This window comes from Panthera onca, chromosome D3 (genome assembly GCF_046562875.1).
Source record: "Panthera onca isolate mPanOnc1 chromosome D3, mPanOnc1 haplotype 2, whole genome shotgun sequence".
NCBI classification, from domain to species: Eukaryota; Metazoa; Chordata; class Mammalia; order Carnivora; family Felidae; genus Panthera; species Panthera onca.
The window spans coordinates 34,197,021-34,211,765 of NC_138350.1; the positions used below are offsets into that span (position 1 = coordinate 34,197,021).

Consider the following 14,745-nt stretch of genomic DNA (forward strand, 5'->3'; position numbering starts at 1 on the left):
TGGCATGGCAGCACTAGCTTCAGGAACAGTTTCGGGGAGGGAAGGAATCTTACAGGTTGTCTAAGCCAATCCCTTCTGCATGAATAAGGAGTAACTGGAATCCGAACCCAGGTTTATGGGGGTGCAGTGCGGGCACTGGGGACAAGGGCCAAGACCTCGGGGCCCAGCGCTCCCACAGGCGTAACAACTCTCCTATGTACCCTGACTGTAACCCTGTGTACCCTGACTGTAGTCCTAAGAATAGAAGGGAAACACCAGAATTTAAATGCTGTTGTTGTGTGGTATGTTTTCAGATGACTTCTTACATATTTTTTTCTATGTTTTTGAAGTTTCTTTAAAATAATCACGTGTTTTTAAAAATACATATTTTGAGCCGCCCGGCTAGCTCAGTCGGTAGAGCATGAGACTCTTAAAAATACATATTTTGGAAAACAATGTGAACATTACTATGAGATAAAGCCCACCTGGGGGGAGTTGGTAATTTCTCGGTGGCTACTTACCTGGGATATTACACAGCTGTTAACGGCCCCTTCGGTTTGCTCGGTCCTGGTGAGCCCCTGTTTAGTATCTTTTACTGTGTCTGTTTAAAGGCACATGCTGTTTCAAGGGAGCACCTTTAATTTTTTTTCCTCACGTTCACCTTCAGATTACCTGCACCACTCATCCTTACTTCCCTTTCATATTCCTTAGAAAGAGGTGGCTCTTTCCCCATTTAATTTGTGCACCTGTGTTCCTGAGCGCATGTTCTTTCTTCTCCAAAGATGATGCTTTCTCATCGGTTTTGCCAGTCTCCCATGTCTGCACTTGCTACATCTCTGCTCACCTCTCTCAGGCATCACGAGAAAAACGCCCCCGCTCTGTTACTCTGTGCCCATCGTGTTTTCATTGACCTTTCTCGCCTTGCACGCATCAAAGCCCCGCACACATCCTTCTGAGTTGGTGACCTCCAGATCTGTCCCCGGTGTCTGACCAGTTTCCCGTGGGCATCCCCACCTGGAACGCACCCTAGATAGCTCACATAGCCTGTCCAAACCAGAACCCCATTAGCTTTCTCATTAAACTGTTCTGGCATTTTCCACTTTCATTTGGTGCTACCAGGATCTGTTCTGTCACACTAGCCAGAAATTTGGCAGTTTCCAGATTCCTCCCTTTTGTTTTCTGTCCCCAGCATGGAACAAGTAAACATACCCTATTGGTCTTGTCATCATTTGAATGTGTTTACTTCTTCTCTAGCCCCAGCCTTGCCTTCATTCACAAAGTCCTCATTGCCTCTCACTGCCCTTCCCATTGTCCCTGCCTTCTATCTCACCTCCACCCCATTTCCTACACCACTTCCAGAATGTTCTCTCAAAAATAACGCATGTAAAATGCAGTTTTCCTAATTCCTACATTATCCCCTGTAGCCCATAGGATCCATTCCATAGGTGTTTGGCAGGGCACATGGTGGTGCTGGTGAAGTTTTTCACCCTGGTCACCTGTCATTCCCTTCTCTTAGCTGTAAGAAACTCCGGGTGGCTTTCTGAGTATATAATACTTACTCTGTCACTCCTGCTTTTGCATATGCTTTTTCTTTCTTGAGTGCGTTTTCTTCCCCTTAGCCTCATAAACATTTACTGGTTCTTCCAAACACCACTCCTGTCATTTCCTCTAAGCCTTTGAATTTCAGCTCCATTCACAGTGCTCACCACTCTGTGTGGCAGGTACTTGGCTTGCATGTTTGTTTCTCCTGTCTGCCTCCAATTGTAATCACCCTGACAAGGCCTGCATCTCATTCCCATGTGGATCCTCAGCGCTGGCTTCATTTCCTGGCTCCTAGTAGGTGCTCAATATGTGTTTGTTAAATTTAATTGAATCAGATAAAATATAAGGGATAAACATTCGAACTTACTATAGCGCTTTAGTTTAGACAATGGATGGTAATAATCAGTGGACTCGAATTTAGGAGCTTGTACCATCTGTCCTTATCAATTAAGTCGTGACTCTATTTTGAAAAAAAATCTTTGGGAGTAGAGCTGGAAAGAGTGGAAGAAATTTAAAAACCTTTATTTACACTTAAGTGAATTTTAACATTTTGTCAGATAGGATCTTTTCTAACACTATTATAGAGGTTTTTTCCTTTTTTATGTAAACAAGTAAGTTTTATTTCTCAGCTTTTCAATGTCATTGGAGCAGTGGCAATACCATAATCCTCAGAATCAGATCATTTTTTAAATGCATTGTAGGAATTTATCTTCCTACAGTTTTTCTTTAGTTTATTATTGAAATTAGCATGGCATTTAAGAATCCTGGGATTCTACAGTGTTATCTTTTCCAACTCTTGTAATACTTTAATATCTAGACTTATGCTTAACAGATATTTACATCTCTGAACACAGAACAACTGATGGAAAAAGAAGCATTACCAGTACATAAACTATACAGTTTGTGTGGATAATCTTTTTAATTTTTAATATTTAACTTGTTTAAATACTTTATGTAGTATCTTTCATTGAGTTTTTTCCAGTAATTATTTTTATACTTTCATTTCTTTTTTCCCCAACTGAAACAATAAAAGGATCAGAGATCAAGAAGTCCCAGAGGATGTACAAATCAGGCCAGAGGATGTTTCTTCAGATCCCAGTATTAGTAATTCCAGTGTCAAACTGGAAAACATGGTGGAAGAACATGCTGAAACATCTAGGAAATCTCCAGGTGAAATAAGTGTTCCAATGGACAGCTCTTTACTTTGTACTTTGTCCTCAGAATCTCATCAGGAAGCAGCTAGTAATGAGAATGATAAAAAGCCCGCTAACTACAAATCTACATTACGGCCAGAGGGTGGCACCAGCTCACCAGATTCAGCTCTCTTAGATCAGGAATTGTACAACTCCTTCCATTTCTGGAGGACTCCTCTTCCTGAAATAGATCTAGATATAGAGCTTGAGCAGGGCTCTGGGAATATACTCAGCCCAGAGAGACCAGAAGAAACACCTGAAGTCACCATACCAGGTTCTTCAAATATCACTATGGCCACCAGAAAGGAACTTGAAGAAATGATAGAAAATCTAGAGCCGCATATTGATGATCCAGACGTTAAAGGTATGGAAGAGTCCATCAAGTTCTTTACCCTAAAGCTGATATAAACTATCATTTGGTGACCCTTTTTCCTAGAAAAATTGCCTTTTAAGAATTTGTTTTCACCATCGTCATGTGTTCTTGTCTTGGTAAATACGCTTAATCTGATTATTTCGTAAATTTCATTTAGATAAGCTCATCCCTGTGTTTCTGATGGTAGCATACATATACAGATTTGTTGATTTACAAATCACTTGCCCTGAAATGTTCACAATCATTCAAACCGTGCTTTACATGTACCATTTCAAATCTGGAGCCGTGCCTTAACTATTTTGCTCTGGGTTTCATTAACTTTTTTATAAAACAGCAGCAGATGCAGTGTTCCTTTTTAAGAAGGGACTGTGGTCTAGTAACAGAGATATGTTTCCTGTGGAATGTGGTGTTTTAAGAGCTGTAAACGTGTATAAGAGTCAACTGGATTTCTTTTTCTCAGTTTTGACTTTTTTTCCATTGGGTTATTTGTGTATCACCCAGATTCTTTCATTGTGAACAATAGCCCTAAAGGTTGTTTGATGTTAGAATAAAGAGGGGCCTCTTTCTAAGGGGCAATATGTTCTAAGGCAGTCTGTGGGAGATGAGGCACGCTGGAACAGTCCCCATTGTTCTGCCCACTGGGGCTGGGACCCGATGCAAGTGTTGTCTTTCCCTTTGAAGACTAAAGCCCTCCTCATGACTTTCTGTAACCATTCAGTGAAATAGTATTCCAAACAAAAAACAATTTTGGAAAAGTCCTGTAACTACTCATCTTCAGATCTATCACTTTGTGGGTTTTCTTTTCTTTCTTTTTCTTGTTAGTTTCAGAAGCTAAAATTTCTAAGCTGTCGGTTTGCTCAGTGTTGGGAAATACCATTTTCTTTTACTGTTTATTTTCATTTTTGATAGAGAGCTCATGTGAGCAGGGGAGGGGCAGAGAGAGAACAGGACAGAGGATCCAAACAGTCTCTGTGCTGACAGCAGAGAGCCTGATGCAAGGCTTGAACTCACGAGAGCCGTGAGATCATGACCTGAGCCAAATTCGGACGCTGAACTGAGCCACCCAGGCACCCCAGGAAATACCCATTTTTAAAGCAGATAAAGGGATACCTTTAGTATTGTTCTAAAACATACAAAACCTGCTTCTTTAAACTTTGAACATTATATCAGGGGTGGTCAAAATCATGGTTATCTTCATTTGGCTTTAATTTATCATTTTCAGAGATTTTCTATAATTTTACCCTTGGAGAAAAATGATCTGACTAAAGACAAATTCATATCCTTGACATTTGAAAGTTACTTTTTTAAATTTTTTTGAATGTTTATTATTTTTTTTAATGTTTATTTATTTCTGAGACGCAGACAGAGCACAAGTGGGGGAAGGGCAGAGAGAGAGGGAGACATAGAATCCGAAGCAGGCTCTAGGCTCTGAGCTGTCAGCACAGAGCCCAATGCGAGGCTCGAACTCACAAACCGTGAGATCATGACCTGAGCTGAAATTGGTCACTCAACTGACTGAGCCACCCTGGCTCCCCAAGTGTTTGTTAATTTTTGAGAGAGAGACAGAGAGAGAGCAGGAGAGGGACAGAGAGAGAGGGAGACACAGAATCTGAAGCAGGCTCCAGGCTCTGAGCCGTCAGCACAGAGCCAGACGTGGGGCTTGAACCCACGGCCTGTGAGATCATGACCTAAGCCAAAGTCTGATGCTTAACCGACTGAACCACCCAGATGCCCCTGAAAGTTATTTTAATTTAACTGGCAGATGGTCAGTTTCATTTTTAACCTTTTGTGTTAGGTTTATTGGAATATAATTCAGATCTGTAGAATCCAGCCTTCTGAAGAGACATTTGTGGAAGAGTAGACACACATAAAGTTGTGTGTGACCCTCACCACTGTCAAGATGCAGAACTGTTACCATCACCCTAGAACATTCCTTTGTGCACCTGTAGCCAGTCCTTTCCTGCCCAGCCACTAGTAACCACTGACCTGTTTTCTGTTCCTGTCATTTTGCCTCTTGCGGAATGCCACATAAATGTAATCAAGTAAGATAAGCCTTTTTTGAGTCTGACTTCTGTCGCTTAGCATCGTGTTTTTGAGATTTATCCTGGTTATTCCATGTATCACTAGTTCATTCCTTTTTATTTATTTATTTTGATCATTCCTTTTTACTATATAATGAAACAAGGGCAAGAACAGAGGATGGAATATTTCTAATAGAATATCCTATTTTTTATCTCATGGTAGATTATTTTTTATGAAAAACAATCTTACCACTTTCTTTGCTCATTTCTCAGTGTGGCTTCTGTCACTGATCTTTACCCATGACCCAGGATTCCACAGTATATGACAGCTTGGTGATGTAGCAACTACTGAGGCTTTTGTTTTGTCAGAAGCTTCGTCGGAATCTTCCCTTAGTAGTTTGTCTCCAGCCCTTCCACACTTGTCCACCCCAGATGAGGAGCAGTGAGACACAGAGAATTACACCTCAAACTAAGGATGTTCATAGCTGAGGGTACTCAATTTTTGGTAAACATTTATAGTTTTTAGCTTTGCAAATTTTACTATTCATTTATTCAGTTGATCAGGCTTTAGTAACTGCTATTTTGAATGAATCTTATGCTCCATTTTTATGAAAAAAAGATTGCTAGCCCAGCTTTTTTGGCCTGTTCTGGGGGCTCTCACTGCATTATAGTACCTGCTAGTTCTCTGCCATCATAGCACTAACAAATGTCAACTGAAACATTAAAATGTTTTAATAAATAGCTAAAAGTGCTATGCATAGCGTGCTTTTTAAAAAGACCTACATGTACGTGTGAGTTTTAGGATATGACCTTGTGTTTCCAAAGATGGCTAATACTATTTGACTTAAAATAGTACCATAAATTTACAGGCTGCATTTGAGAGATTTCAGCACAAATACTATATTGTGATTTAGTCAGTTTTCTTTCTAAATTATCTCTTAAGCCTGCTGCAATTTAAATTTGTTATGGTATCCTTTCTGCCTGTAATAATGACACTTGCATAACCTGTGCATGGACTCGTTCCCTCAACGTTACTTACTGAGCAGCTACTATTGTGCCAGATACTTTCCTAAGCACTAAATATCTAGCAGCCACAAACCAGACCGAAATCCCAGCCTCAGAGAGCGCAGAAGGATGAGACACTTGATGCACAAACTGCCTGTGTCAGATGTTCTACAGGAAAGTATCAGTGGGCCGTGTTGGGCATTTTCTGCTTAGGCTACAGAATGCTTGAATTTGTAGTTTTATTGAAATCTGAGGACGTGTTTAACTTCTGTTAATTTCAGTAACCGTGCCTTAGTTTTCCATAGCCAGAGGGTGTTTTGAAGGGATATACCTTAATTTTGGATGCTTTCTCGTTTCTGATTCTGCCATTGGGGTAGCCATTTCCTTCAAAACTATCAGAAAACGTCCACATTTTTGAAAGGCAGAGAACTTTAGTCCAAAATTGGGACACTAACTGCTGCCCAGCATAAGTAGTTCATGTGTAATTTTTGCATGTGTAGATTTTTGTCAGCTGGGCTATAAAATGGTAAGGAAGCACACTGCCCAGAGACAGTGTTTTAGGGCATATGCTCTAAAGTCGGGTTTCCAAGTTCCCAAGCCTCTGTGTCAAGTCGTTCCTTTCCTGTGTTGCTAGCTGTCCAGCGGGCAGTGTCATGGGAAGCAGTAACAAGGCTAGGGTTTCTTTTTTTAAGGCAACCTTTGCGTAACAACCTTTGCTACTTTAACTCTTAACCTTCTTCAAAGCAGGGATTTTTTTTTTCTTTGTGGGTTTTTTGGTCAAAAAATTCAAGTGTTTCCAGGGATTAGAATGAGATCTTCTAGTCAGAAAAAGAACCCTTTCTGTGTTCTAGAACAGAAACGTAGCCTACATGGAAGGCCAAAGAGGGAAATAGTCAAATGCGAAGAAGGTGTAAGAGATCCCCTTTCCTAAAATACTTACCAAGGGAATTTGAGGTTTTTCTGTCTCTGTTTAGGGCAGCTACAAAATCTCTGTTGCTGAGCTGATTCAGGATTGAATTCTGAGTAGCCTTATTGATGCCAGCTTGGTTTACTCTAGCTAGATTCATGGACTACAAAAGGAAAAAATGCCTAGGCTCACAAAATACAGATTTCTACCCAATTTAGTCCCAGTGGGAGAATTGAGCCATTTTGGTAGCTGTGGTCAGAATAATGTTTCTTGATTGAAATCAATGAATGGTTAGGAATTTGTGACTACCCACCAGTATAATATGTGGAAGAGTTAGAGATTATAAAGGTTTGGCCTAACTCTACCAGCTTCTTCAGGGAGTAAAATTCGAAGTTTCTAGGTTGTCTCTGTTTCTGAGCATGAGTCACTAGGGTCTGTGTTTCTTTCACCAGTCCACGATGAAACCAGCCCCGGTTCCTGGGGTTTCCATCTGTATTATAAGTAAAATGCAGATCTTGATGAAGGACGTGTGTGTTCCGTTTTCTTAAATTTGTCATGGTGGTGGATCCTTCTAAAAGGTCAGCATTAGCCAGGCATTAGAATCTGCCTCATTCTCTGGCTGGAGAATTGAAGCAGATCAGGGTTCCTCAGGAATCAGCACTAGGCTCTGTCTTTCTGATCTTTATGTATCAATTTTTTGAGGAAGGTAATGTCACAGTGTAACTCATTTAAACTTTTATGAACGCACACACATCAAAATAGACAAAGAGAGGGGCGCCTGGGTGGCTCAGTCGGTTAAACGTCCGACCTCAGCTCAGGTCATGATCTTGCAGTTCCTGAGTTCGAGCCCCTCGTCAGGCTCTGTGCTGATGGCTCAGAGCCTGGAGCCTGCTTCAGATTCTGTGTGTGTCTCTCTCTCTCTCTGTCCCTCCTCCATTCACACTCTCTGTCTTTAGCAAATAGAGAAAGAGAAGTATGTGGTCCATGTAGAGATAAATGACTCATGTAAGGCATTTTCCTTGAAAGGCTTTCATTAATCAGTTACTTCCAGGGAAGCAGAATTAAAATGCATTAGGGCTTTCTCTCACACACACCGCATGCATTTTATGTGGGACAAAACATTTTAATTTTTAGGTGTTGTGCAGTTTCTTTTAGTACTGTTGTGATTTTGTTTTGGGACCTTAGTAGATTCCAGAAGGGGGACCTAAGCCAATGATAAGGATTAGTAAAGATTACAGCTGGAATTCTCACAAGAATGAGCATGCTTTTCATGAGTGACTTTTTATGATTAAACACCTTCAGTTTACTTACTTAATTTAGCAACTAATGACCTAATAGACTAGAACTTCATCCTGTATGTCTCTTGTATCTCCGTTTCCGGGTTCCCAGTGTGCTTGGGCTTAAGTGTCAGAGATGGCTGTAGCACAGTAACGGATTGTCTTAGTGAGAGAGCTCTGATTGCTTTTTTATAATCTTTAAGTAGAGAGGGGACATACTTTCTGACCTTCGTACTAATTAAATTCAAAGTTAAAATTGATGAATTACTATATTTTGAGCTTCCAGGTGGATTGTTACTTAAAGTGAACTCTAAGCAGTGTTTTTGGTTTTTTGGGTTTTTTTTTTGTTTTTTTTTTGTTTTTTTTTGCTGAGTGTCTCATTTGTTTTTGGGGAAGGAAGAATGCCTTATTTCAGTTTTGAATCACTTTTATAAAAGAAAATGTAACTCGAAATGTAGACAGTGCTATAATTTGTCATCTTGGTTTGCTGCAAGCAAGACAGCGTTCAATTTGGGATGTCTAAGTCACTCATTGCATGTTCAACAGGAATTAGGGGAAAATAAAATAAACTGGGATAAGATATGAGATGTTGAAATGTAATTGCAACAAAAATCTTTGTAATTACCATTGTTTTATGTTGGCAGGGCTTGTGTGACTGCTCTTCTGCTAAACTAGCTTAGTAAGTAAGCCTTGTCAGTTCGATTCCTGCACTACCAAAAAACATAGTTAACTTACATTGAAATTGACTCCTTTTAATAAACTGGAGGTACCTCCAAAACTAGATAGCTTCTCTCTTTCATACTAACGCAGAATAATGTACAGTAGTGGATAAACATTTTTAATCTCATGAAAGCATATTAGTTTTCTCCTTTTTCTCCTGAAGGACTAATGATTTACCACAGTAGTTTTTTTTCAGCTTTCTGATGGCAGTGTCACAAAAGTGTGCATTTCATTGATAACCTGTAATGCAAATGGAGAAAAAACTGGCAAGCGCACTGTTGGCTCTGCCGCTCACACGCCCTCTCCCTGTTCCGCCCACAGCGCAAGTGGACGTGCTGTCCGCCGCGCTGCGTGCTTCCAGCCTGGACGCCCGTGAGGAGGCCAGCGACGCTGAGAAGAGGAGTGACGGGCAGGATGCGCTGGGTGCGAATGAGCTGCCAAACTGTAAAACAACTCACGACGCCTCCGTGCCTTTAATCAGCGATGCCGTTGAGGTAACGCACTCAGTCGAGCGTTTATCCAGTGAGAATAGTTCCAGTGCGAAAAGTCTTCTGTTGGGGAATAGTTGCAGCCGATCACTTTCGCGTTAGTACGTTCCGTTTGTGGCTGATGGCCTCAGCTCTCCCTCTGGCGTAAAGTAAAAGTAGTCGTCACCGCATCCTGTCTTTGTGACGTTAGTGTCATGTTCAGTGCTTGGAGGCGTAAATCCCGATCCTGTCTACACGACCATTTGAGTAGCCTCAATGTGTTAACGTAGCTCACTGCAGTGAAATAGTCTTACTGGAAACAAAGCCCTTTATCAAGAATAATTAACTCTTCCCTTTTCTTTTTGGAGAGGTGCTTTGTTTCTGCTCGGACCATTTCACTGCAGCAAGCAACACAGTATTCTGAGCGGAAGATCGGGACTTGAGGCCATGTTGCGGAGGGGCCAGTGGCATTTTCTGGACTCTGGAGTGTGAGGGTGGGTACTGTTACTAGCATCATCTTCGCTGTGTACTTGGAGCTGTTCTGTGTGATCCTTCCCTGATCTCCTCCTGCATTCCCCCCCAGCCAGCATCATTTGGTATCAGTATTTCTTATCCCTTGTTTATATAAATAAAGGATAAGCGATACGCCACTGGTTGCCGGACTCCAACCGTCACAGATCAGAGCAGCTTGAGTGATAAGCTCAGGAAAAGGGTGCCTACCTACACACCGGGGATGGAGACGGTTCTTGGAGTGTCAGAGGATTTCTGTTTTGTTTTTTGTTAGGTGACATCTGGTAGAGTTAGAAATCTTTTAGAATACCAGTGCTTCAGAATGAAACCCTGGCCACCTGTCAGCATTGGAGATTTGAATACTGTGATACCTCTGCATTTTAGAAGGTGTTTTGTGTGTTTTGGAGGTTTTATTGGAGCTGTCAAAAAAGTGTATTTGTGAAATAAGAGATAGCCAGGAAGAGAAACAGTAGAAGAAAAGCTACGTATAACCTCCCATTGATAGATTCATACTATCTAATGAATAAGCTAATTTTAGATATTTGAACCATTTCAAAACTATTTCTAAATTTACATTTTAATGAGCTTATTCTGGAATTCATTTTCATACATTTAGCAACCTATTCGAGTTTGACTTAGGGGAAGTTCTTAAGAGGTCTTAGGTATGTTTACAAGCTTTTAAAAGCATGAAGAATTTATGTATGTATATCATCTGGCAGTCTTGAAAGGTAAGTAACTTAGTAAGATGGTTTAAGTGAACTGAAGGTTTAAGAAGGGACGGTTGTTTACGTAAATGTTTTTCCCTAACAGAATATGGACTCTGCCCTTCGCTATATTCATAACGACTCGGACTTGAGCACCAACAGTAGTTTTAGCCCTGATGAGGAGAGGAGATCTAAAGTACAGGTGAGTGACAAGCCTTTATGTGGTGTGGGTCTTGTCCATTCCTGTTCTAAACCCATTTCCCACTGACTTTGGTCCTTCTTACGGTAAGTTTTTTAAAAATAAGACCTAGTATATCATACTTTCGATAAGAAAATTCAAATGGAGTAAAACGCCAGCAGAAATCTTCCTCTTCTCATACCTGTGATAACATCCTTTGGAGTAGCCACGGATCACAGCTCCTTGTATGTTTCTTCATAAACGTTTCATGGGCACAGAAACATGCATGCACACCCCTTTTTGTCTGTCAGAGACAGAATCATGCCGTTGTACCTAGGTATGTCATGATTGCCTAATTTGCCAAGAATTACAAGATACAGCTCGATTTCAGGGATGATAGTAATGAAAAAATGTCCCAAAGCCACATGAAGTGCCATCAGTGACAAGTTACACTCCAGTTTCAGAAATTTTAAACGTGGGAAAATGTGTTGATGGAATATTTGGAATATGGTAGTTTGTACCTTGCGTGCGTGCGTGCATTGATCTTTCCATGTGCATGCCATCACCCCCACCCCCACCCGCCACGGGAGCGCAGTGGCCATGCATCGTGGCCTCTGTCTTGCAAAGACTTTACGCCTTTTGTGGTTCCTTACTCGCCTCCGGGTTTAGTCCTGTGATTTTACAAGCAGTGCCGCACTCGTTGTGATTATGTGTAGCATTTGCTTCTGGGACTGTAGATTTCCTAGGTCAGATGGTGTACGTTCTTTTTCTGTTTATTGAAAATAAAATTGGTGTTCACAGCGTTGTGAAACAATCTTTTAACCACTCCTGTAGAGATATTTTCAAGTTAAAACAGACTGTCTCATTCTTTTAATGAATTTATTTCCGTTTTAATTTACTTAAATTTTTTTTTTATGTTTATTTAATTTTGAGAGAGAGAGACAGAGACAGTACAGTGTGTGAGCTTGGGAGGGGCAGAGAGAGGGAGACACAGAATCCAAAGCAGGTTCCAGGCTCCGAGCTTTCAGCACAGAGCCCGATGCAGGGCTGGAACCAACAAACTGCAAGACCACACGCTTAACCGACTGAGCCACCCAGACGCCCCATTTTACTTTTAAAAGATTTATAAGTTGGGGCGCCTGGGTGGCGCAGTCGGTTAAGTGTCCGACTTCAGCCAGGTCACGATCTCGCGGTCCGTGAGTTCGAGCCCTGCGTCAGGCTCTGGGCTGATGGCTCGGAGCCTGGAGCCTGTTTCCGATTCTGTGTCTCCCTCTCTCTCTGCCCCTCCCCCCGTTCATGCTCTGTCTCTCTCTGTCCCAAAAATGAATAAAAAACGTTGAAAAAAAAAAAAAAAGATTTATAAGTTTACGTAGTTCAAAATTCAAAAGGTACAAAGGCAGTCAGTGATAGTTCCTTCTCAGCTTTTCTCTTCTATCCATTTGGCTGCCCCCAAAGCAACCAGTTTTGCATTTCTTTTGTATATTCTTCCAGAGCTGCATTACATATACGTGAGCAAGATTGTGTGTACGTCCTTCTTTTCCTCACATTTATACAGATGGTTAGATGTTTACACACTTTAAATTTTTATAGATGGGGTGCTTGGGTGGCTCAGTCGGTTAAGTGTCCCACTTTGGCTCTGGTCATGATCTCACTGTTTGTGGGTTCGAGCCCCGTGTCAGGCTCTGTGCTGATAGCTGAGAGCCTGGAGCTTGCTTAGATTCTGTGTCTCCCTCTCTGTCTGTCCCTCCCTTGCTTGCTCTCTCTCTCTCTCTCTCTCTCTCTCAAAAATAAACATTAAAAAAATTTAAAATAAATATTTATAGATAGTTGCTCAATTCGCATCTAAAATTGGAAATTTTGGTGGTGTTTTTATAAAAATACATGTTGGTAATAGTGCACATGAATGCCTGTTTTCTCACATGTACTAGGTTACATCAAACTTTACAGTCTTTGCAAACATTACAATCCTTGGGATGTGCTGGTCTTTTAATGTTTCTTTTAAATTTAGTGATCAGTTCTAATCATCCTTTGGGCTGTTACCAGTTTTAAGATCTTAACCATTTTTCTTCTAGGTTTGCTTTTGTTTATTTATGTATTTCCCTTAGCATGTTTTTTTTACCTTTTTTCAGTTAGTAGATACCTAAAACTTTGAGACTGGGTTTTTCTCTGTTAGTTGAGATGCTATGTTAAATTCATACATTTAGGGCACCTGGGTGGCTCAGTTGGTTGAGCACCCGACTCTTGATTTTGGCTCAGGTCATGATCTCAGGGTCGTGGGATAGAGTCCTACATTGACCTCTGCACCGAGTGTGGAGCCTGCTTAAGATTCTCTCTCTCTCTCATCTTAAGATGTCTCTCTGTCTCTCTTTCTCTCTCTTTCCCTCTCTTTCCCTCTCTTTCCCTCTCTTTCCCTCTGCCTCTCTCCCGGTACTCACGCTCACTCGCTCTCGCTCTCTCTCTCTCTCAAATAAAACAAAAAATTTAATAGATTTAAAAATATGTTTGCCTGATTTATGTCTACACTGCTAAAATGAATCACTGTGGTGTCTCTCTCCTCATTAGGATGTTGTGCCTCAGGCTCTGTTAGATCAGTATTTATCTATGACGGACCCCTCTCGTGCCCAGACGGTCGACACGGAGATTGCTAAGCACTGTGCATACAGCCTTCCCGGCGTGGCCCTGACGCTCGGCAGGCAGAACTGGCACTGCCTGAGAGAGACCTATGAGACACTGGCGTCAGACATGCAGGTGAGCAGGGCAGCTGAGGAATAAGCACAATGTGTGTGGATGGAAGGCGTGGTGGTTTTCCCGTCAAGACCTACTAGAATTTCTGTCCATGTTCCAGCAAATACTCGGTGTTATGGGATAATGGGCCTGAGCTCAGAAGTAATACCAAAGAGGTTTCTTTTTGTATGGTCCACGTTCCACCGTTTGGAAATTATCATCACAGTTACGTGCCGAAGTTCCTAACTTACAAACGTGTTGCTGTCTGAAGTTGATGTATAGATTCATTCCAGACATAGTGTTGTAAATGGCTGCTTTGATTTTTTTTTAAAGACCTTAATAGAGCTGTATGCGTAGCGTTGGCACTTCTGAGCTCTGGCCCTGGGTCAGGGAGCGTTGCAGTAATAAAGGTGGGAGAAGTTCCGTGTGTGCTGCGTGCTTGTGTGTGCACTTGTGCACTCTTTGTCCAGACCCACACGCTGCCACCACCGCCCTCTCTGAAAGAAAACAAAATGTGAAGTGTTGACCCGGGTCACCTTGTCTGGATATCTGTGTATTTTTTGTGGCTCTTTTCCCAGATTTTGTTGACTTAACTTCCCCTGCCATTAGGTCTGGTTTCTGTATTGTACACCAAAATTTTGCCCCTCTTGCACAAAACCTGTTCCTTCAGTGAAATTTAATCTCTCGGTTATTAAGAAAGCAGTCTGGTTAGACTGATTTATGCTGCGATATGAATGAGTTTCTCTTAAATGTGTTAGTAATTAATGCATTTTTCAAGGAATCATGCTGTTGATTAAGCAAGGTAGGAGTTGAAAGTAATCTTGAGAGAACATAGTTTCATTTCCTCCACTGACCTATGAGTTTAGGAAGCCAGGGTCCGGGTGAAGTGAATTTATCCTGTGTTCACATGCTTCTTCACTAGTAGAACTGGGCCGGGGCCACAAAGGCCCAATTTCCAGAGTGCTGGTGGTTTTCCATCATCAGTCCACAGACCTTTCAGGGTTCCTGGTGACTAGGAAGGCCCTAGACGGCTAGGGCTTCATGCCTTCTCCGTCCCCTCCACTCCGTCCGAACACCTCTGCCTTCATCTGCTTGATGTGTTGAATGTGGGTACAAAATTTTATTTCAAGAACGGGGTCTAGAGT

At 41.6% G+C, this 14,745-nt stretch overlaps 1 protein-coding gene across 5 annotated transcripts in view; it reads left to right on the top strand.

Annotated features, from left to right (window-relative positions):
• The window catches only part of PPP4R1 (protein phosphatase 4 regulatory subunit 1), a 63,651-nt gene that overhangs the window by 39,246 nt on the left and 9,660 nt on the right, over nucleotides 1-14,745 (top strand). For all 5 annotated transcript variants that reach the window (XM_060613249.3, XM_060613251.3, XM_060613248.3 and 2 more), the window contains 4 exons: nucleotides 2,555-3,078; nucleotides 9,339-9,511; nucleotides 10,805-10,900; nucleotides 13,439-13,624. In XM_060613249.3, coding sequence (XP_060469232.1) covers nucleotides 2,555-3,078; nucleotides 9,339-9,511; nucleotides 10,805-10,900; nucleotides 13,439-13,624 — 979 coding nt within the window. The remainder of the gene's footprint in view (nucleotides 1-2,554; nucleotides 3,079-9,338; nucleotides 9,512-10,804; nucleotides 10,901-13,438; nucleotides 13,625-14,745) is intronic.